At 53.8% G+C, this 21,939-nt stretch overlaps 1 protein-coding gene across 3 annotated transcripts in view; it reads right to left on the bottom strand.

The window, feature by feature from the left end:
- The window catches only part of SSBP3 (single stranded DNA binding protein 3), a 166,341-nt gene that overhangs the window by 8,695 nt on the left and 135,707 nt on the right, over nt 1-21,939 (bottom strand). The window contains 9 exon segments of one of the 3 annotated variants that reach the window (NM_001104986.1): nt 1,192-1,262; nt 2,584-2,638; nt 3,157-3,192; nt 3,805-3,853; nt 4,481-4,545; nt 13,223-13,299; nt 13,416-13,482; nt 17,651-17,710; nt 18,592-18,672. In NM_001104986.1, coding sequence (NP_001098456.1) covers nt 1,192-1,262; nt 2,584-2,638; nt 3,157-3,192; nt 3,805-3,853; nt 4,481-4,545; nt 13,223-13,299; nt 13,416-13,482; nt 17,651-17,710; nt 18,592-18,672 — 561 coding nt within the window. 3 annotated transcript variants of the gene reach the window in all.

The following is a 21,939-nucleotide window of genomic DNA, read 5'->3' as shown; positions in this document are numbered from 1 at the left end:
AGACACCGGAGAGAAGGTGGTGGAGTGGCAGGTGAGGAGCGTGGATCCCACAGTTCTCAGTCATGGGATCCGGGTAAGGTTCGTCTTGGCATCCCCAGGTGGCAGGCCTACAACCACCCCCCCCCCCCCCCAGAGGCTGCAACACAGGCAGCATCCAGCATTGAGTAGCCCACAATCAGGGCTATTAGCACACGGGGTGATTCTGGAGTTACACCAGGAACGGAACCAGCAGAACCAGACAGAGCATCCTAAAGGCCAGAGCCAACCTTGGAGCCTCAAGCCCACGCTCTGGCTCCTCTGTCCCTGAACTACTGATGTGGTCACACGACAGCCTCCTTTCCACACCCTGAGCTCCCCCAGGGCAAGCCCAGTGGGATTCACCTTTCCTGCCTGGCCAGGAAGAGCTGCCAGACCAGCCCTGTCCTTAGGGAGCTCCCAGCCAGGAGAGGCAGACAGGGCACAGCTGCACAGTCCAGTGTGGGAACACAAGAGGGAGCGGTGAGCAGGGACCAGGAGAGGAGGTTTCCAAGCTACACCACCAGCAGGGTGGGAACACGGAGGGGCCGAGAAGGGAGGGAGTGGTTTCTAGATGAGGGAAGGGCGCGAGGAGAGGCAGAGAGGTTACAGGATGTGCGAGTCAGAGGGCTCCCAAAGGCACAGGGCAGGCAGGTACCTGGAGGCCTCCGCCGCAAGCCCCACAGCCAAGGAAACAGACCATAGAGGGTGAGCCATCATCACCCAGGGGTACAGCCAGTCAGCTGAGCAGGGACTTGCCCAGACCACCCCCCAGCCCCCTGCAGCCTGTGCTCTTCCTCACCAACACCCCATTCAGGCCAGTGGGGGTCCCCACAGTGAGGCTGGGCACCAGTAGGCATCCCCACAGTGAGGCTGTGCGCCAGGGGGGGTCCACACAGTGAGGCTGGGCACCAGCAGGGGTCCCCACAGTGAAGCTGGGCACCCTGCTCTGACCAGAGGGGTGGGGATCACTCCACCCCCTTCTCTGCCACCCCCTGCCAGCTATGAAATGGGAACCAAGCTGCCCAAGAGTTAATCACTTTTCTGATGGTTTATTTTACTCATCTTTGGTAACAAATGGCTGAAATCAATTAAACTTGCTTTCCCCTCAGCTGATGAAGTTAATTATGATTTGTTATGGTATCTGATATGTAAATTATTAGAAAGCAGACTTACGTTGGACCGGCTGCCTCCAGGCGGCACCGGATTAATCATTGTGTAGATGTTGTCACTGGAATTTGTTGAATCTGTAGAACAGTGGAAACCCGCAAGTCGGGGTGATTAATTCATTGCTTAATTAAAACAAACTCATGGCACTTGAACTCATTCTTTTGTATTTTATCACCTAAAATTTCCTCTAAGTACCAGCATTTTCTGGCTAATTTGTATTTAATGAAGATTCACAAAGTTTTTAATCACAGAAAATTCAACTGTGAAAGCCACTCAACCCTGAAAGGAAGGATTCCAGGGTTCTGGACAGCAGTGTGGACCAGTGTGGACTAGCAAAACCGTCTCCGCCCCCTCACTCCACTCCGCCCTAGACCAAGCGCACTCCCCAGATGCTGCCTGGGACAACCAGGCACAGCCCGACCACCACCTGTGTCCTCCCCGACCCCCAGCCGGCGGTGTTAATCACACTGGGAAAGAGTGGCAGCACAGATGACCGAGGGGCCACCCTGCCAAGCTGATGGGGCAGGAGGGAGAGGCAGAGATGGGGCTGGAGACGCAGTAACATATGGAGTGGTTTAATGTGACCCAGTCTGAATGTAGGTCATGCAGCTCATAAAAATGCAGCAGCAGAAAGAGGGAGCCGGAGTGGGAGCCTCACGGCCGCTGCCAGCCCCACCCCTGCTGCCGAGCAGCCTTCCTGCCATGGGGAGCAGAGGAGGGGGCAGGAGGGACCCCTCTGTCTCCCCAATTAGCTAGAAAAGTTTCCCGAGGAAATCAGCTAACATATTTATATCAGGAGCAGGCACCATACTTCTCGGGCAGAAATCCAACTACCTCTCACTTTTTATTTTGGGGGTGGGTAAAGATGGCATGCTGAATTCCTTCTAGTTGGTGGTACGCTATTCTTAGCTGGGAAAGAAACACAATTGTGATGCTGTATGTGTTTGAGTACACGTGCCCTCTTCTACTGGAGAAAAGGGGAAAAAGGGATCTCTGATACAGAGGACCAGAAACCAAGAGCTCTGGACACTCAAGAGGCATCACTCTGCAGAGTCCTGGGCCCAGGAGGCCAGAACCCCAAAGCCCCTTTCCAGTCACCTAGAGAAGCGACAATCAGGACAGGATTCTCTCTGACCAGGGGGAGTCAAGAGTAGTGAGACACCTCGTTCTTGGATCTCCTTGCTCTGCCCTGTCCTTCAACTGGAGTGAGGAACGCCCCAGCTGAAGCCACAGGGTGGGCTGGTGGCATCAGGGTCTCCTGCCCACTAAATCCCTGATGCCAAGATGCCAGGTGGGGGGCACAATGCTCAGAAAGAGTAGCCAGCCAGCCCTGGCTCTGTACCAGGCCCCTCCAGGACTTCCTACTTCTCCAGCGGCACCATCCCCCAGCATTCTTACCTGCAGGACTAGGCATGATGGGTGTTCCTGGGGGGCCGCCACCACCAGGGGGTCCCTGGAGACAAGATTAAAAACTGATGTCAGAAACCCACGGTGATGACACATGGCGGGAGAGGCCACGAGCTCCAGCCACATCAGCAGTCCATGCTCACCCGGGACCCAGCCCATTTAGCTCTCACTCAGCTGCCAGTGTCCACACAGAACCCAGGTGTTTAAGGCCTGGGGGAACTGGACTCCCTCCTTCCCCTCTTTAAACCAGGGGGCAGCTGCGGGCATGCATGTGCACTCACACACATGGAGCCCAGTGAAACCACAGGCCTGTGGTGGAAGCTGACTGGCCTCCTGGTCAGTCCCCTGGATGGAGGTCCCAACTCTGGGTCTTGTGTGGGGACTTCTGGGACACCAAAAGGTACAAATACCTGCATATTGACAGTAGATTCTAGCACAGTTTGGAATCTGTGCTCATAACATGTCTTGAAAACAAAGACACAAGGATCCCCCCGACCCTGATACTCTTGCACACGCAGTCACACAGGACTAGACATGCAATGCCCCAAACCTGCACACACTCACCACGTAGGTACCGGGTGATGAGGAGGAGTATGGAATCTAGAAACAAGAAAGGGGTGAACCATGGGTCAGAGACACCTCCTCCGACAGGCAACATGTGCTCTGCCTACCAAATCCTCTTGGGGACACAACCCCACTCTCGATGGGAAACATACTGAGCCACCTGGTATCTCTAGGAAGGCCACAGATGTGAGCAGAGTCCTGTTCCTCTACTGAACTGGTCCCAGAGTCTTGGCAGGGAACCGTGGGCACAGGAGACCCTCTAGTTCAAGGACAGGAAAGCGAGAGCTTAGCCCCACCCCCTGGCTTCCTGCCCTGGACTGTCTGCGCCAAGCGCCCTCCCAGCTTCCTCCTCTGAGTGCTGAAGGCCTGCCTTGCCAAGAAAGAGGAGGCCGGCAGAGTCCCTGCATGGACAGGACTGAGCCCGGCTTCCAGCTCACACCCCAGCTTCTGCAGAGCCCCTGATGGGTCTAGCGTGGTACTCCCAAATCTCCCCTTACAGATAGGCTGCTCCTTGGAATCATCAGGTGGAATCCTGTTGCATCCCACTCCCCGTGACACCTCCAACCTGGGGACAGGAACCACCCTGCCCCTTGGAACCTCACCCACCCCTAGAAAACAGAATCCCCCACCCCTAACCTGGGTACTCACTGAGTTAGCACTGTTAGGATTGGGCCAGGGTCTGCCAGCTCCCGGGCCCCTGAAAGGAGAGAGAGATGAAAACAATGAAAAAGATGCTATAGATGCCAACATGGTAGTGCCAGCAGGGGCAGAACAAGAGGGCCAAAATCACCAACAGGAAGTCCTTCATACAGTCCTAGGACTGGGGTAAAAACATGCACTTCCATGGGTACAAATCTATAGACCCCTAAACATTACATGCAAGATTTGTGAAGAATAGCATTTCCTCTGCAAGTGCGTTTTCCTAAGGACACAGATACTCACAGGGATCTACTACCGCAAAAGCGCCACACCATGAGGCATCATCGAGTGGCGCAGGGCTCCAAACCGGAGCCTGCCTCTTACAGCGTGAGAGCCTGGGCGTTACGCCACCTCCCTGTGCCTTAGTTACCCCACCTGACAACAGAGCATAAGACTAAGCGCTCCACAGGGCTATTACGAAGATGAGGTGAGTTAATCCATAGACAAGCCCTATACGGGGGTCTGTGATGTCTTGTCACCAGTACGCTCAACGTCCTCGCTCTACTGATGAGAAGACTGAGGTCCAGAGAGGTGTCAGTGATTACTGCGATCGTGAGTTTCTCAGGGGGAATAGAGGGTGGGGACTCCCACGGGCTCTGGGCTGCCAGCAGGGCTGTGGCCTTACATGTTAATCCCGGGCATGGCGGGGCCGAGGGAGTTGGGTGGTGGTCTCATGCCGCTGCCGTAATTCTGCAACGATAACCAAGGGTCAGTCTATGAGAAGAAGGGGTACCGGAGAGAAGAGAGGGAGAAACAAACAGAACATAAGGGAGAGGGTTAGTCTGTGAAAGGATCTGATGAAAAAGTAATACATTCATCAAAAAAAAAAAAAGAGGGCTGGGAACCAGCTGACAGGATCACAATGACAATCCAGCACAGGCGGATGGCCACAGCCTTTAGGCGCACCTTCAGGGGCTTCAGGATGGGTCTCTTGAGAGCATGTGGGTGTCCAGCAAGGAGCTCATGATGTTGGCTGGCACCTGCCCGCAGGTCTCAGGCAGGAAAGGGGAACAGACTCAGGAAGAGGACCGGCTGGTGACCACCAGCCACCTTAGACACTCAGGGAGAACAAACTGCCAGCAGACCAGGGGCTGCATGTGGAGGGGAGGCACGCATCTGCAAGGCCTGTCCAGCGGCTGTTCCCGAGCCTTGGTGTGGACAGACCCCACCTGCCCTGGGTCTTGGTTGCCCCCCGACGCAGTCGCCTGATTCAACTGTCAGCATGCGGGGCCCTCAACAGGCACAGGACTAGAAGAGCAAGAAGAAAATGGTCTGTCTGCTCAAGGGAATCACTGTTCTATTTAAGAAAAGAATCTGCACAGAACTTGGTCCCAACTCACCTCAGCACAACCCATCATGGCAGTGGGGTGGGTCAGAGGGAGTCTGGACCAGGCGCTCAGGCCTGTCACCTGGCTCATCTCCTGACACCACTCTCCCCAACTCCCCTCTTCCAGAGCTATTCTCTTTGCAGGAAATAAATATCTTGCTTCCCTTCTCTACCTGGCAGGTTCCTACACATCCTCCAATACCCAGCTCAAACAGTACCTCCTCTGTGAGGCCCTCCCTGCTCATCCCATGGGATTAACTGCTCCATCCTAGTCACTCCCATAGTGCCTTGTAACCTCGCCTCCCCCCCCCGCCCCACAGCCTGCAGCACACTGGCTTATGATTGTGGTCATGTGTGCAGCTCTCCCACTGGACTGTGAGCCCCTTTAGAAGGTGGGAACCCTATCTTAATGATCGTCCTATCCCTCATCACTCCACACATCAGCTGGCGCAGACTGGGCACTGAATCATCAGTGAAGGAATGGAGAAGCAAAGGAATGGAAAGTACAATGAGGCTGACTGCAGCCCGAGCTCCGCCTTTATAGGAGAATCTGAAAGTATCTGGCTGGGTGTAATTTTGATGGCAAAGGAACAGCCAGCATTAGCTGTTTTTTTTTTTTTTACTGAGCACAGAATATACAACCTCTGGTTTGGACCTTGTAACAACACCGTGACGCTTGTATCATTCCCATTTTATAGAAGAGAAGACTGAGGGTCTGGTGAGAAAAAGATTTGCTCAAGGTCACAGTCAGCTAATGCCTCCACTGGGGTTTAATCCTGGATCTGGAGTCTCGGGGTCTGCTCTCTCTACATCAGACATCTGTGAGGGAGGGGGATACAACAGGGGGCTCGAGCCAGAGCTGACAAACAGAACCGCCTTCAGGCTGGTAGCGGGTTCTTCAGCCAGGAAGCATCTTGGGGCCACCTCCTTGGCCTGGCCAGAGAGGGGCTTGTGAGTGTCCAGACAGGGTGTGCACAATGACAGCAGCAGCACCAGGCTGGCTGGCACAGAGCAAGGCCCAGAGTGGATGGATGGGGGAGCAGGGGAGGGCTTCTCAGGCAGCCGGCACGTGTAGGGCCCCGCATCGCCTGCACCTGCTCAGAGCTGAGTCCCAGGGCCAGAAAACGTGTGCCTGCCCTGGAGCACACCGTAGCAAGATCTGCAGATGGCAGGGCCAGCCCATCCCTACTGATGATGCCACGGGTGGTGAGCAGAGCCTCGGATCTGAGGGCAGAACATGGGAGCGCTTGTCCCGGCTCAGCCTGACTCTTGGCAAAGCACCCAAATAACAATAAGGCTTCCTCCAAGCCAGGCTGCGCTACAGGCTTTGTATCACCTACATTTAACCCACAACCATCTCATTACCATCCCCGCTTTAAAGATTATGACACTCAGGCGCAGAAGCAGAGTGACGGCCCCTTGTGCAGCGATCATCATGGCTTCAGTGTGCAATCCCTTGCTGTGCTGCCTCGTCCATAAAATGGGGACAAAGAGCCCAGCCTCACAGGGTCATGAGAAGATCAAGTGAAATGATGGCTCTAAAGAGCTCCATCAGCCCTCAGAGATGTGTGCTGATATGGGACACTGGCAGAGAAAACACCAGAGCCCTCAAAGCTGCCCTGAGCTTCAGGTCCTCCAGGGCCCTTTCTTAGCCCATGTAAAATCACTGAAGCCCCTGTCCACAACTCAGCCTGGCTCCCGCTGTTTCACAGCAGGAAGCTCATGGCCTCCCCAGGTAGCCACTCTTCCCGTGTCCAGCCCAGCCAATCCGAAAGGCCTCCCAGACAGAGACGTCCTCCAGGGTGTAGCTGTGTCCTGCTCCCACTCGTGCCCAGGAGAGTGGCTGCATGGAGCGGTGAGAGCAGAAGGCTGGCCTGGGGGCCGGCAGGAGCCCACGCCGCAGCAGCAGAGTGGGGTGAGGAGAGGATGAGTGGATACTCGGTCCTGAAAGCTGTCTGGACATGCAACCCCTAAGGGGAGGCTCCGGATGCTCTAGCTGCTGTGCTCAGCCGAGCCCTCAGCAACCAGCCCGACCACTGCCCAGGAGGGAGCAGGCCGCCAGCTCCTACTTCCTATAGAGGCCTAGACCCCGAGGACCACTCACATGTCCCACTTCACAGATGACAAGCTAGAGGCCCAGGGAAGCCAAAGACTCGCCACCCAAGGCCATACAGTAAGTCAGGGCTGAAAGGCAGGTTTTGGAGGAAAGTTTCCAAATCAGAGACTCCAGCCTTTTCACAGAGGACGGGCAGGCTTAGAAGCATAGCTTCAGACTCAGTAGAAATAATCTCTCTCCTCCCATTGCCCGCCTGCCCTCAGCACTGGGTTCAGAGGTGTGGTCGCCACTGGACACTCCTCTTCCTCTGCCCTCAGCACCGCTCTGCAGGGATGGGGCAGCCAGAGATCTGGAGGAGTCTGGGGTGCAGCCATAGGGATGGCCACATCCATGGGTATGTGTCTGTCTGTCTGCCCGCCTATCTTCCCACCCGGCTTCTTGTTCCAACTAGGTCACCCCAGACCCTGGGCAGAGGGGTCTGTCAGGAACTCTATAAAAGGTCAGGCCCCGGTCTTTTGGCCTCAGTTCCGTGCTCTGGGCAGGGTGCACAGCCACGCTGGAAGCACCCACAGCTGGCAGGAGCTGCTGCTTCCTCCAACTCCTTGACACAGAGGCTCTTCTTGGTGCTGCCCGGTGCCTAAGAGAACAGTCTCTAGGACAGGCCTGTCAAGGTGGACTCCAGGCTGTCAGGCCATTTCCTGGGCTTTTGGACCTGCCCTCCACCCCCTCTAGTTACACAGAGCCTGGCCAGCCCCAATGGGAGGCCTCCAAGGGGCCACCCCAGAAAGGGCCTCAAGTGACTCCACTCTCTCCTCACCAGCTGAGGGTGCTCTAGCCTGGTTTATAATCCTCCTGTCTCTTTCTGGGGTCTCTGCTCAGAGGCACTGAGTTTGGACTGTCCTGGATCAGAGGGGAGATGCAGCTTCTCCTGGTGGAAGATGTCTGTCTCTAGACGGTGGGTTATCAGAGGTTATCTGAATGTTCTCAAATGCCAGGATGGCGATCTGATTTCAGGCTGCACTGACCCCACCTCACCAGGAATACCAGAAGCGTTGAAAGTGGCCCCATGGGGTCTGGGTGCCATACATTATTGCCACAGGAGCCTGCAGAGCTCTGGCAGTTTCAGCCTCATCCTAACAGGATTCACTTTTGAAAAATTCAGCCAGAAGTTCTCACCAGACACAGGCATAGGAGTAAATCTTTGAAGAGAAAATACAATTAAGTGGAAACACTGCCTCCTTTTCGGCACTGGCTGTTTCAGGAAACCAGAGTAAAATCTGCCCAAGACACTGAGGGCAAAGGGCAGGCTGATGCCTAGTTTACTGGTTCCTTTGTAACACTTAGGCTAAAATGCAACACAACCTCAAAAAGTACCATGTCACTCCATTTGGTTTTGTAGCCCCAAGCCCACATGTACCTATTCTTTGTTCAGAAAGTTCTAGAGCGGTTCCACTATTAGCAATCTTATTCCCCACTTGGAACAACAGGCTGAAGGTTTCCCACCTTTGTGTCTGGTCTCAGCAAGTATATGCAGTGGGGCTTACTAAAGACTGCCTAAAGGGGCTTGGTGGTCTTTCTTAGCCCAGGCATTGCAAGACAGGGCTCCCTCTCTGAACCCAGGTTCCAGGGAAGCAATGGGATCCGTGGGGTGCCTCGTGCTGTGGTCTGTGTCTCACAGCCCCATGAGGAGTCCCATGAGGTCCTCATCCGGCCGCCCATTTTGCAGATGAGAGACCAGAGGCCTCAAGAGTCTGAGAAGCAGCCGGGACCATGTTTTCCAACACTAAGCTCTGAGCTCATCCCTCTCCTGTCTACTCCTCTGGAGTGACCAGGGGAGCACCCTCAGGGGACAGAGAGAGACAGGACTTGGGGGATGGGTCCTGTCCTCTGCCCAACTGCATCCTGGGGGTCCAAAACTTCTAGGCTTTATGATACCCACTCCTTGGCTGACCCCAGAGCCTGCAATCCATTTTATACCCCAATCTTGCCCAGGTCCAGGCTCACTCAAGGCCAGGCCTTTCTGCCCCCAGTGAGGGGTCAGTGATGACATCTGGGTTGCTCTGAGGGAGGTTTGGTTCTGGAATGTAATACCGCACCCTACCCAGTGGGGCACAAGAGATATGGGAAAAGTGAAAGTGAAAGTCGCTCAGTTGTGTCCGACTCTTTGCGACCCCATGGACTATACAGTCCATGGAATTCTCCAGGCGAGAATACTGGAGTGGGTAGCATTCTCCTTCTCCAGGGGATCTTCCCAACCCAAGGATTAAACCCAGGTCTCCCACATTGTAGGAGGATCCTTTACCAGCTAAGCCATAAGGGAAGCACAAGAATACTATAGTGGGTAGCCTATCCTTTCTCCAGGGGATCTTCCCAACCCAGGAATTGAACCAGGGTCTCCTGAATTGCAGGCGGATTCTTTACCAACGGAGCTATCAAGGAAGACTGATATGGGAAAAGAAGGAAACAAAAACACTAACTAGAAAAGATATACGTGGACTTCCCTTGTGGTCCAACAGTTAAGAATCCACCTGTCAATGCAGGGGACATGGGTTTGATCCCTGGTCTGGGAAGATCCCACATGCTGCAGAGCAACTAAGCCTGTGCACCTGAGCTCCAGAGCCAGTGAGGCACAAGTACCGAGCCCGTGTGCTGCAACTACGGAAGCCTGCACACCCGAGAACCTGTGCTCCACAAGAGAATTCACCGCAATGAGATGTCCAAGCACTACGGCCAGAGAGGAGCCCCTACTCGCCACAATGAAGACCCGGCTCAGTCAGAAATAAAAATAAATTAAAAAAAGAAAGATATATGCACCCCTATGTTCACTGCAGCATTTTTTAAAAAACAATAACCAAGATATGGAAGCAACATAAGTATCCAACAACGAATGAATGGATAAAGATGTGGTATACACACACACACACACACACATACACACACAAAGAAATATCCCTCAGGCACAAAAAAGGATGAAACCTTGCCGTCTGTGACAACATGGATGGACACCGATTGCAATATGCTAAATGAAGTAAGTCTGATAAAGAAAAATACTCATGGTTTCACTCATATGTAGACTCTCAAAACCAAAGCACATGAATAAAAATAACAAAACAGAAAACAGTTATAGATACAGAGAACAAACAGGTGGTTGCCAGAGGGGAGGAGAGTGTGGGTGAAGGAGATTAAGAGGTAGGACATCCAGTTGCAAAATAAACTGAGTCATGGGAATGCCATGTCCAGGGTGAGGAACGCAGCCCATAGCCAAGGAGTATCTTTGCATGGTGACACAGCACAGGATCTACACCTACTGTGGTGATCAGTTTTGAAATGTCCAGAAATACTGAATCTCTAAGTTGTGTAAAGGGACTAACATAGTGTTGTAGGTCAATTACACTTCATGAACTCACAGAAAGAGAGATCAGACTTGTGGTTACCGGCGGCAGCAGGCTGCGACGGGGGAGAACTGGATGAAGAAAGTCAACAGGCACAAACTCCCAAGATAAATAAATGAGTACTAGGCATGTAATGTACAACATCAAAAATGTGACTAACACTGCTGTATGTCATACACGAGTGTTGTTAAGAGAGTAAATCCTGAAAGTTCTCATCACAAGAAAAAAAAAATTTTCAATCTCCTTAACTCTGTATCTATTTGAGATGATGGATGCTCACTGAACTTATCGTGGTAATCACTTTGTGATGTACGTCAAGTCACTATGCTGTACACCTTGAACTTATGCAGTGCTGTATGTCAATTATATCTCCATAAAACCAGGGGGGAAAACAGGAGAGATGTTTTCAGAGACCCTGAGGTTGGTGGGGTGAGGATGGCCAGCTGGCCTCACCCCTGAGCTTGCTTCTCCCACCCCTCTGGGCACCAGTCTCTGAGCTCACGAGTTCCATCCCTGTATCCTGCCCGGTGAGGCCAGGAGGGCCCCTTTCAGCAAGACCTCAGGCTGCAGGAGCCCCACCTCTTTAAACATGCCACAAGAGTGTGCCAGACTCCTGGTCAGGGACAGGGACACACACAGACTCCTGCTGAGTCAGGAGGAAGTCCTAGACTTCCGGAACACTCTGGTCTTGGGCCGTCTGATAACATCCACTCCCAGCTTCTGGAACCTCAATATTACTACAGGCTTAACAAGTGTTAATGGCCTTTACCAGAAAAAATAAAAAAGAAACACAAAGCAATCACCCAGCCCAAGCAGACTGAGTCCTCAACACTGGTTTTAAGCCCCCTAGTTGGAAAACCCAAGCTACTTCCTAAGAGGCTACACTGTGCCAAGCCTCAAACCAAGAACTCGTGCTTCCTCCTATTAGAAACCCTACAAGGCAGTCCTGGTCTCCCACTTTACAGATGCAGCTGCTGAGTCTCCAAGAATCAGCGGGGCAAGGGGTGGAGTACACTGTCCTCTTGCATCCCCAAGACCTCCCCCAGGACATCCTGGAAGTCCAAGGCCACTGCTGATTTGCACACCAAGAGGATCTAGTGTGCGCGGCTGAGGAATCTGAAAGTTTCTGACTCAGGACAAGAATGCTGGGCTTCAGACCCTGCTGCCGTCCCACGGGTTCCTGTGGAGGTCAGCTCCAGCTGGCCTCCTGGCAGGAAGGGGCCACTCTGGTGGCTTAAAAGGAGCTGGTGAAAACACAAGCTTTGGGGGATTTGAGGAAAGAAAAGAAAACAAGAAAACCGGAGCTGCAACTGGTGTGGGCTTGCTTCCTTTCAGGATTATGGGGCCATCGAAAGACAAGGACCTCCCTAAAAATCTTTCAACACCACAGATGTTACAGCCATCACCGGGAAGAAAGCAGCGGCTGGGTGTGCTGTAAATACAATTCAGGGCAGAGTGGAGGACTGTGGGGTGTGGCAGAAGCCTCTTCCTACAAAAGAGACGCTGGCACGCATGAGCGGGGTGCAACCCCACTGCCAGGGAACCAGAAACCTGTACAGGGGCCCAGAGAATCCAAACACCCAGAGCAGAAGGGAGACAGACAAGCAGGCCTCTGGGCAGGGCAGAAGAGAAGGGAAGGAAAACCCCAGCACAGGCTCTCCTGCTCTCACTCTGAAACACCTGTCTCCTTACTCAGACTCTGGCTTTCGAGGGGCAGACTCCAGAGAATTCCCAAGGAGGGCAGAACACAGCAAATTCTCTGCCACAGCTTCTACAGGACCCAGAGCCACACTTAAATACTCAGAGTGGGAGCCAATGGTGAGAAGGTTCTAGAACAGGAACGGCCTGTCAGACCCCTGCCCGATGGTTCTATGGGACCCAGGGACCTGAGGGTATGGAGCTGGGTCACAAGGAGTGATCACTGAGGTGTTGTGAAGGGACAGACAGGGCACTAGATAACTTCTTCCAGAGGTTTCTAAACTGTCCTTCTTGGCAACAGAACCCCTCTGGGCAAAAGCAAGCTCAGGCAGGAGCCTGGGATATGAACATGGCAAGAGCTCTGGGTAGAAGTGCACTCTGGGGCCCTGGCCGGCCCAGCCTCCTCTCAGCTGAGAGGTATACCACTGAGAACCATGGCTACAGACTCACACCTCCCACACTGGACAGGTGGGGACAATGGGGCCTGCTGGGCCCACCAACGTCACAGTGATTCATCCAATATCAGACAAATGGTGAGCTGCAGACAGAATAATATAATATCCTGCCTTAGGTGACCACTGAGCCAGCTCAGGGCCACTCGCCCAGGGTGGGAGGAAGCTCTGGGGACCCACAATGCTGTCTGGTCACACAGACCCCTGCCTTCCAAATTCCTCAAGTCCTTCCCATGGAAGGCCCAGGTGCCTCTCCTCCTAGCTCCCTGGGACAGGGGTACCCCTCAACTCTGCTGGGGGGCTGCCCATCTACGGGCATGCCCTCTCCCCTCATCCTTATGAGCTATGAGACGTGGAAAGACAGACAGACTAGGAAAGAGGAGAGAAGGCGGGTGCATACAGATGGCTAGGGAGATGGACAGACAGACTGGCGGTTGGTTACCTGTGGGCCGGGCCCCATGGGCCCCATTCCTCGAGGAGGGTTCATTCTCTGCATTGATCCTCCCATGTTGGGGTGACCTGTGTGACAGAGGTGGAGTGACCCTGAGAGGCAGGAAGGAGAGACAGACCGTGGGGGAGGAGGGACCTCTCCCAACGGCCCCCATCCGCCCAGCAGCCCACCTTGCCCCCTCTACCTTGTTGTCGCGTGGGATCCATGGAATTGGGCAGCAGTGGCTGTGTCCCAGGAACTCCTCCCGGAGGCTGAAAGAGATGTAAGATACAGCTGAGCGCTGTTCCCTGCAGTGGGGGCACAGGGGGTTACACCTGCCTGCCCCATCTCCCCACCTGACCATTAGGGCCACTCAGGGTCTCCCTGAGACCACTCCTGCTGCCCGAGGGCTGGAGGGTCCCCCAGGGGGCAGGCAGCTCCAGCTGGAGCTATGGAAACCTGCAGCATGCGCAGTTGAGCATGGGGGCTCCATCTGTGAGTCTTCGCGGGTTGCATATCTGCCGGAGCTGAGTGACACTCCGGCATTACCGCCCACCACACACCCCTCAGAGGCAGCACCGTCCCTCCCTTCTACCACCCAAACTCTAGTCTCTGCAATTTAGGTCAAACACTAAATTGGGAATAGGGGATGAACAAGGTGGCCTTTGAGATTTCGATGGGGGAGCTGAGGTCCAGAGGTCTGACAGCCCTGCAGGCAGGGCCAGGAAGAACACCCAGGACTCCCGACTCCTTCCAGCACATGAAAGGCCACCTTCCAACCCCAGGGGTGGAGGAGGCCTCTGGGAGAGGGTGAGCAGGGTGTTGGGTGAGAACCCATCCCCCGTAAAGCCTGGTGCACGTGGAGGATGCCGGTGTGATCTCTAGAGATGAGGAGGGCCGGGGGGTTCCTGAGTTAACACTTAGCACACTCGCTATGAAAATGCCGTCAAAGATCTTTATTTGAGACTGAAGTTCTTTTACTGCAATGTGAAATAAGAACAGCAGAAGTGGGGAGGAACCCCACGCCTTAGGACTGGTTACAGGGAGGTTACAGGTTACAGGGAGGAAAGCCTTTGTGAAAGCCGGGCACGTGTGTCAGGGGCCCTGGACTACCCAGGGTCCCCCAGCCCCAACTGCGTTGCGAGATTCGTGGGGACTATCGGCCCAACAGGGAATTCCCAACCAGTTTGGGAAGGAGGTGGTGGGAAACAAAGGGACAAAGTCTCACAGTTTACCTTTAGAATAAATAGGGTGTGTGCGCGCGCGTCTGGGGAGAGGGAGGCGTGTGGCAGGCCACGCCAGCCTGGGGGTACTCGCTATTCGGAAGTGGCACTCCATACCTGCCATCCCATCTGCCCAGGGCTTGGATGGTCTCTCTCTGGCACTGGGTATTAGCTGTTCTGACCTCTTGCTTTCTCCCAGCTCTGCTTCCTCCACCGAGTTCCCAAGCTCTGAATCACTGGGCTGGCTAGTGTCTGCCCACTTGGGGGTTTGGGATATTTCTGAAGCCTGGTTACAGGACTCTGAGAGGACGCAGGAAGGCCTGCCATTGAAGCTGTCTGGTTTGGGGGCTCCTGGGGTGCTGAGGTGCCGGGAGGTCTTGAGAAGCCCCCATCTAACTCTGGTGGAGTGGCCATGGGGATCAGAAACCTGCTTCCTGTCCAGGTAGCCCAGTGCTGACTATCAGTTCAGGCTGGAAGCTCTTCCTTGGGCTCCCCTAACCTTGCTGTGTGTCAGGACTCAGGAGCAGGGCAGGGCTGCCCAGAGGCCCAGGCGGGACCCACAGTCACTTTTCTCACTGGACTGACCCTGAGATGAGGACTGGGCCTCCTCTACCAGGGCAGTAAGGTGTGTAGTAACCAAGGCAAAAGGGTCTTCACTGCAACAGCCAAAGCCCCAAGGTGTGAGAGAGAAGAATAACGGCTCATTGTACACGGGACTTCAAATGCCTGCCGTGCACACACCCTCAGGCCTGCTGGGCAGAGAGATGCCCTGGGGCTGTTCCGTGGGCTCCTGGAAATAGGCCTGTGCCTCGCCTCCAGCACGGTGGGGTGGGTGCAGCAAGTGTCTGCCCAGGGGCCGGACGAAGTCCAGCAGCATCTGCTAGTCACTCGGCTGCGTGCCCAAGTTAGCGGCTGGGTGGGGCAGGGGCTCCACTGGGATGTGAAGTGAGGGCTGCCCGACAACCCCCGATTCTATCCCTCTTCTCCTAAACCCTGCTGAAACCCACTGTTCGCCATCCACTCAGCTATCCTTGCTTGAAACACAACAATGCTCTCTGTACAAGGCACCAAACCCCTAGCCAGGGAGGCACGTGGAGGATGGCCTTGCAAGACTTTTAAGTAGAAAGAAAGTGTTAGTCACTCAGTGGTCTTTGCAACCCCATGAACTGTGGCCTGCCAGGCTCCTCTCTGTCCATGGAATTTCCCAGGCAAGGATACTGGAGTGGGTTGAGTTGCCATTTCCTTCTCCAGGGGATCTTCCTGACCCAGGGATCAAACCCAGACCAAAGTCAATGATCCTTAGCTCCTGGTCTCTCTAAGGGCCCTTCTATCACCCTAACCCAGGACGTCATGCAAGCCTGAGCTGCTTCTTCCTCCTCCTGCCCTGAGGAAGGCTGAGCTAATTCAGGTGGCACAGAGGCTCCTGTGGAACCAGGAGCCCCATGCCCAGGGGCAATTCCTGGGAAAGGGACACATTCCTGCCTGGAGAACAAAAATTCTTGAGTCCACAGGAAACTGGAAATCTGGATAGATTTCCAATGGAGGGTGCTGGGGAGGTTAGCCTGATTGATCTGTAATGCGAGGTACAGATGATGGATTTATTCTCCATTTGCTCTCTCGGGCACTTGCTCATGCTTAATTGATAAATAGAAACAAACATGTTTCCTCTCGCATCCCTTAATTGCTGGAGGAAGGACCACAATTATGATAAGGAAGCATCTGTTCTCTCCTGCGGGCAGGAGGGCGCAGTTTGGGCTAAGGAGAGCCTTGGATGGGCAGAAGGAAGAGCTGCTGCTGGGGCCCTGGCATGTGAGACCAGAGAAGGTCCACTTAATGACCCATTAAAAACAAAGACGGGGCAACACATTTACAACTATGAAAACTAACTGAACCAGGGCAGCTGGAGACCAACACGGGCCCAGCTCACTGGGACACATAAGAAGTCACTGCTCCACTGTGACCCTCTGTTTCCTCATCTGTGATATATCACGGGCTCCCTCTTTGACAAAAAGCTGGGCCTCTAATTCTTGTCTAAGTTTTTCTCCTTCATGTCAGAGAAAATAGGAAAGAAAAGATTTTTGGAGGAAAAAAAAAATAAGTGGAGACTGGCAGGCTATTTAACTTTAAAACTGGAGTCCCCTGGTTATAAGCATCTCTCCAAAGTCCTTGTATATCTCACTAATGGGGCTTTCTTGAGACCGAAAAGAGTCCATTCAGGTAACGTCAATCTAGCTGGAGACTGACCTCCCAGCTCCAAAGGCAGCAAGGGCTGGAGGTCCTGGCACTGCTGTCAGACTTCCTGATGGGCTTCTGCCAGGTCACTCTAAGAATTATGTATACAGAAATACTGGGGGCTGGAGGTCCTGGCACTGCTGTCAGACTTCCTGATGGGCTTCTGCCAGGTCACTCTAAGAATTATGTATACAGAAATACTGGGGCACGTAATCAAATTTCCCTGATGTTTCTTTAAAGTTTCTTCGAAGCCTGTCCACCCTCAAAAGAAGATACCCATCTTCACTTCAGCAGCTCTCCTCCTGCCCTTGGATGGGCTGAACCACGGAAGGCAGCTGGGGACCAATTTCTCCAGACCACTTAGAACTGCCAACCCTATGGGGCAGCATAAGGCATATAACCCCAGGCTGAAAAGCCCTCCCCACAAGTAGACCACTGGTCTAAGCACACGAACAAATCCTTTCTTGTTTTGAGTTGGGAAGCAACTGGGAAGCAGGCAGACATTGCTTAAAAACTCACAAATGTCCTGCTCGCTGCACCCAGGCTCCTGATCGAAGCATTCCTATGGGCCATTTCTCCCCTTAATAGCAGGATTATATTCACCAGCCTTGGTAATTCTCAAAAGCTTCCAGGGTAAAAAAATGCACGTTGTCAATTAACTTCATTAAGGAGGAAGACCCTTTTCCAAGAAAGGGTTGGCAGGGAGGAGCTGAGGCATTACCACCTTCTTTAGAAGAGCAGAAACCCTGCACTCACACCCTGCTGCCCACAGCCCACCGGGAGAGGCTGGTATGATGCTGGGAGGGGCTGCATGGAGCACTGAATGGAAAACACAGTCCTCTCCGGGGACCTGCTTATAAGCTGCCTCCCACGTTAGTTAAAACTGTCCCTCCACCCCCCAACCCTTCTTGCAGATTCCGAGTCCAAGTCCTGCTGGGGTCAAGGGTGGCCCAGTGAGGGGAGAGAACACGAGAAGGTACAGTACCTGGTTTCCCATTCTGATCGGGGGCCGGGGGCCGCCTGCGTATCGTGGTGACATAAAAGGCTGCAATTACAGGGCGTTAGTTCAGTGACAGCCTGCAGTACTGAACGGTGACAGACACAAACGCGCGCCACTCCACAAGTCCAGTTTTGTTACAACTAGTGATCTTTTAAACTGTCTTCCTCCCGGTGGCCTTGTCCCTCCGGGCAAAACTTCCTTTGGGCGGAGGGAGTGACGGAGGCACACCGTGCATCTGCTGAGAGCTCTACTCTGGGTGCCAGGGCAGCAGCTGGGGCTTGGCACAGGGCACGGAGGAGCAGTTACATCAGTGCAGGGTGAAGGGGAGACCTCTGCTGTAGGTAAGGGCAGGTGGAAGAACCCCAAAGGGACTTGTACAGGAAATTTCCCAGTGTGTAGACAAAGCTGGACGTGCACTCACACACACTCACACAACACCAAGAAAGGGGGTAAGGAAGGGGAGCAGGGAGAAGGGGGAGGAGATACACAAGGCCAACAGGGAGCGGACAGCGGGCGCCCTAACTCGATGCAGGGGAATGGGCAGAAAAGCTTTCTCAGCAGCGAAGAGTGCACACGGAGAAGGCGAGGGATGCAGCTTCGGTTACAAACAATGGTTAACCAAACTCAAAAACCAAACCAAAAGTGAGAGAGGACAAAACAAAAACGCAGAGGCCGCTGACAAGGTCACAGAAACAGTTCTCCTTTTCTTTTGGTTTCATATCCAAGAAGGGTGTGATGTCCAAGGAACGAAGACTATCTTTGGGGGGGGAAAGATGTATTTTGGGAGGAGGAGGCATCTCCTTGGTCAGGAAATCCTCAACGGCTATGGCGAGAGCACGTTTGATTTTTGTTTTTCCTCTGCTGGCTCTGTCCTCCTGGTGCCCCGCGCCCCCCGGCCGGCGGGCGGGCGAGCCACAGTGCGTTACCTGACTGTGGGGTCCCATCATGCTGCTGGGATTGTGAGGTGGAGGCTGTGCGTGCGGCGAGGGCTGTGACCCCGGAGGACCCTGTGAGGCCAGACAGTAGAGGCAGGTTATAGATCACAGCACATGGAGAAGCGCAGGAGAAGCTTAAAAGAACAAAAATTAAACCAAAAACGAAGGGCGGGCGGCGTGCGGGCGGCGGGCTCTGGTTGGCGGGGAGGTGCGAGCTGCTGCTTGGGTCGCGGCTCAATGGTGTAAAAGGGCGGGTGGGAGGGAGAGAAGCTGATAAACGCACTCATGGGGGATTTCCAGGCAGGACAAATGAAATCAAGCTCCTCTGTGGAAGCACGCAGGAGTAGGCCGGCATGGTCTGCCGTTAGAGCGGAGTTTGCCATGTTAAATACGTTGGTTGAGACAGGCTCAGGGCGTGCAGTATGTGTGCGTGCTTAGTCGCTCAGTCATGTCTGACTCTTTGCAATCCCACAGACTGTAGCCCACCAGGCTCCTCTGTCCACGGGGATTCTCCAAGCAAGAATACTGGAGTGGGTTGCCATGTCCTCCTCCAGAGGATCTTCCCAACCCAGGGATCGAACCTGCATCTCCTGCACTGCAGGTGGATTCTTTACCGCTGAGCCACCGGGGAAGCCCCAGGGCTTGCAGAAACTGACCTACCCTGCAGGGTGCCCACGTGTCACTTCCTGGGCTAGGGCCAGGCAAGGATGAGGCAACCAGTCTACTGAGGGGAGGGGGCTCTGACAGATAGATGGGAATAGACAGAGTGAGGTGGTGCCAGAGACTGAATACATGGGGGACAAGAGAAGAGAGCGTCACTGAGTGAGTGCTCAGAGCACTTCATTAACACACCTTCACTTGGAATTGGCGCGGGGAAGCTGGTTTCTCATTCCTATTTCTATCAGTGATGACAATGAGTATCAAGGGATAGGGAGACTTGGCCACAGCCACACAACCGAAGATGGCAAGGACAGGAGGAGAAGCCTGATGGGTGCAAGGCTCACCCTGGCCTCTGCAGCCCAGGCCTGAGAGGGTGTGTGGGGGAGCAGGGTCGGGGCTAGGTGACAGGAGGAGATGCTGGGGCTAGCCACTCCAGCTGGTGGGAAGCCACCCTCGTCCCTAGCTGACCCCTGAAGCTCTGGGCTATATGCTGGCCTTGACTCCCCACAGGAGAGATGGGCAGAAGAATTCACACTTAAACCACAGAGCTGACCAAAGCATGGGGTGCAGCCCATTAGTGGGTGGTGAAATCAATTTAGTGGGTTGCAACCATTGTTTTTAAAAACCTGGAACAGAATAAAAAATAGGGTAGAAAATATCAAACAGCTTTGTGTTTTAAGGAAATACTCATTAATCTCTATTTATAAATATGTGCACGTGTGTGTGTGTATGTACTGCGTCACTGTGTCACTGTGTCAAATGTATTTTCTACTGTGGGTCGCAGTCAAAAAACGTGAAAATCTGGTCAGGGAAGCACCTTGCTGCCAACTCGGATATTCAGAGCAAGATGCTGGTGCTAGTAAGGAGAATGTGAAAGTCACTTCGGTCGTGTCTCTTTGTGACCCCACGGACTGTAGCCCGCCAGGCTCCTCTGTCCATGGCAAGGATACTGGAGTGCATGGCATTCCCTTCTCCAGGGGATCCTTCCAACCCAGGGGTCGAACCCAGGTCTCCTGCACTGCAGGCAGATTCTTTACTGTCTGAGCCACCAGGAAAGCCTGCTGGTGAGAAACACAACCCAATTCACTCTGTTGGGGCTATATCACTACCCTCGGAAGTTGAGAAAAATTCAAAATATGCAGAGAGGATGAGTGTGGTTTCATTTAAAAAGAGAAGGAAAATGACTCTTGGGGCATGGTTTTCTCCTCAGTCTCCTCCCTGGAAGCCAGGCTGCTCAGCCTGTTGCTGGCTCAGCAAGCACAGCCCAGAGAGTGGAGCCTGTCGGGGGTGGGTAGGCGGGGTGGGCGTGGGGTGGGCTAGGACCAGTGGGCATGGAGACAGAGAGAGGTGTGCAGAGAGGGGCGAGGGGGCTGTGCCCGGGACAGGCCTGGAGCTTCTTGCCTGAGTGTAGGGCTGCTCACTTCCGGAAAGCTCCATGGAGCAGATGTTCCCTACCTGCCACACTACTAATTTCAACAAGTGTGTGTCTTTCTAGCGGCTGCCAGCAACGGCATGGTTTGTTACCATGAGCAATTTTCTTAATTAACAGACATTAATTAGCCATTTAGCAATTTTGCAAGCATTTGTTTAGCGGCTTTCCTAAACATGAATACCACTGTGATAATGGCACTGATTAGAGGGTCCCCTAATTAACAGTACAGGGAAGGAAAATTGAAATCACATAAATTAAAAAGGGAGGGGAAGTTAATGAAGGCGGGACATATTTGCACCTGCAAGTCTTTTGTACCATGAAACTTGGGTGCAATGTAAACAAAATAAGATAATTTGGAGCCAACCCCCCCAAAAAAAGGAAAATGAAAAGCAGGGAGGAGGAGGGTTCAAGGGTGAGGTCCAGTCGCCAAGAGGGAGCAAAAGGCCTTCTGTCAGTCCTCAGCTCTTGGCAGGAGGAGCGCCTCCTCCCTCCCGAGCCTCCGCCGCCCTCTCCAGTAACATCCCAATTCTCAGGGCCAGCAGTGTGGCTCGGGCAGGGCTCTCACACCTGTGCACCCTGGCAGCCAGGGGAGGTAAAGAAAGCCTGGTTTTCTGAGTGATCAGAGAAAAAGTAAGTAAAGCTCCCCAGATACCCCCAGGGGGCCTTGGTCAATGGCAGTCCTTGGTAAGAGCCAACACTCAAACCCGAGTCTTTTCTAAGCCACCTCTCAGCCCTGAATTCCAGCTGCCTGGGCCCTGGAAGGTCCAGAGGGCCAAGCTGCCCCCAGCACCTCCCCCCTAGAAGCTTCCTCTGGGACTCTGCTGCCTGGACCCCGGTGAGTGGACATGGAACAACTTGGCCTCAATGCAGCTGCCTCAAGACAAGTGACAAGCAGTAAGGGAGTGTGGCTGGTCAGTGAGGCCCCAGCAACTTCCCTGATCTGCGGGCAGCCATGAGAAGCCAGCTGATAAGCCCAGAGAGGAGGCAGCAGCTCTGAAGTCTCTCCTCTGACTTGGAGCCAGGGTTTGGAATACTGAGGACATGGGAACTCTAGCCCAGGCCAGCTGGTCATCTGAAAAGAAAAGCCCACCACAATCTAGACACAGGCAAAAATACAGCTCAGCATTCATCTTCCTAGATCCAATCAGGCTGCCCAGGCTCTGCTTCTGTACCTCCCAGCATGGTCCCCAGCACTACCTGGAGCATTATAGGCCAGGAAGCTTCTCTTTCACAGAGCCAGATGCCCA

The sequence above is a fragment of the Bos taurus genome, chromosome 3 (genome assembly GCF_002263795.3).
Source record: "Bos taurus isolate L1 Dominette 01449 registration number 42190680 breed Hereford chromosome 3, ARS-UCD2.0, whole genome shotgun sequence".
NCBI classification, from domain to species: Eukaryota; Metazoa; Chordata; class Mammalia; order Artiodactyla; family Bovidae; genus Bos; species Bos taurus.
The sequence above is the reverse complement of the archived record's forward strand: the minus strand, read 5'-3'. Positions and strand labels throughout refer to the sequence as shown.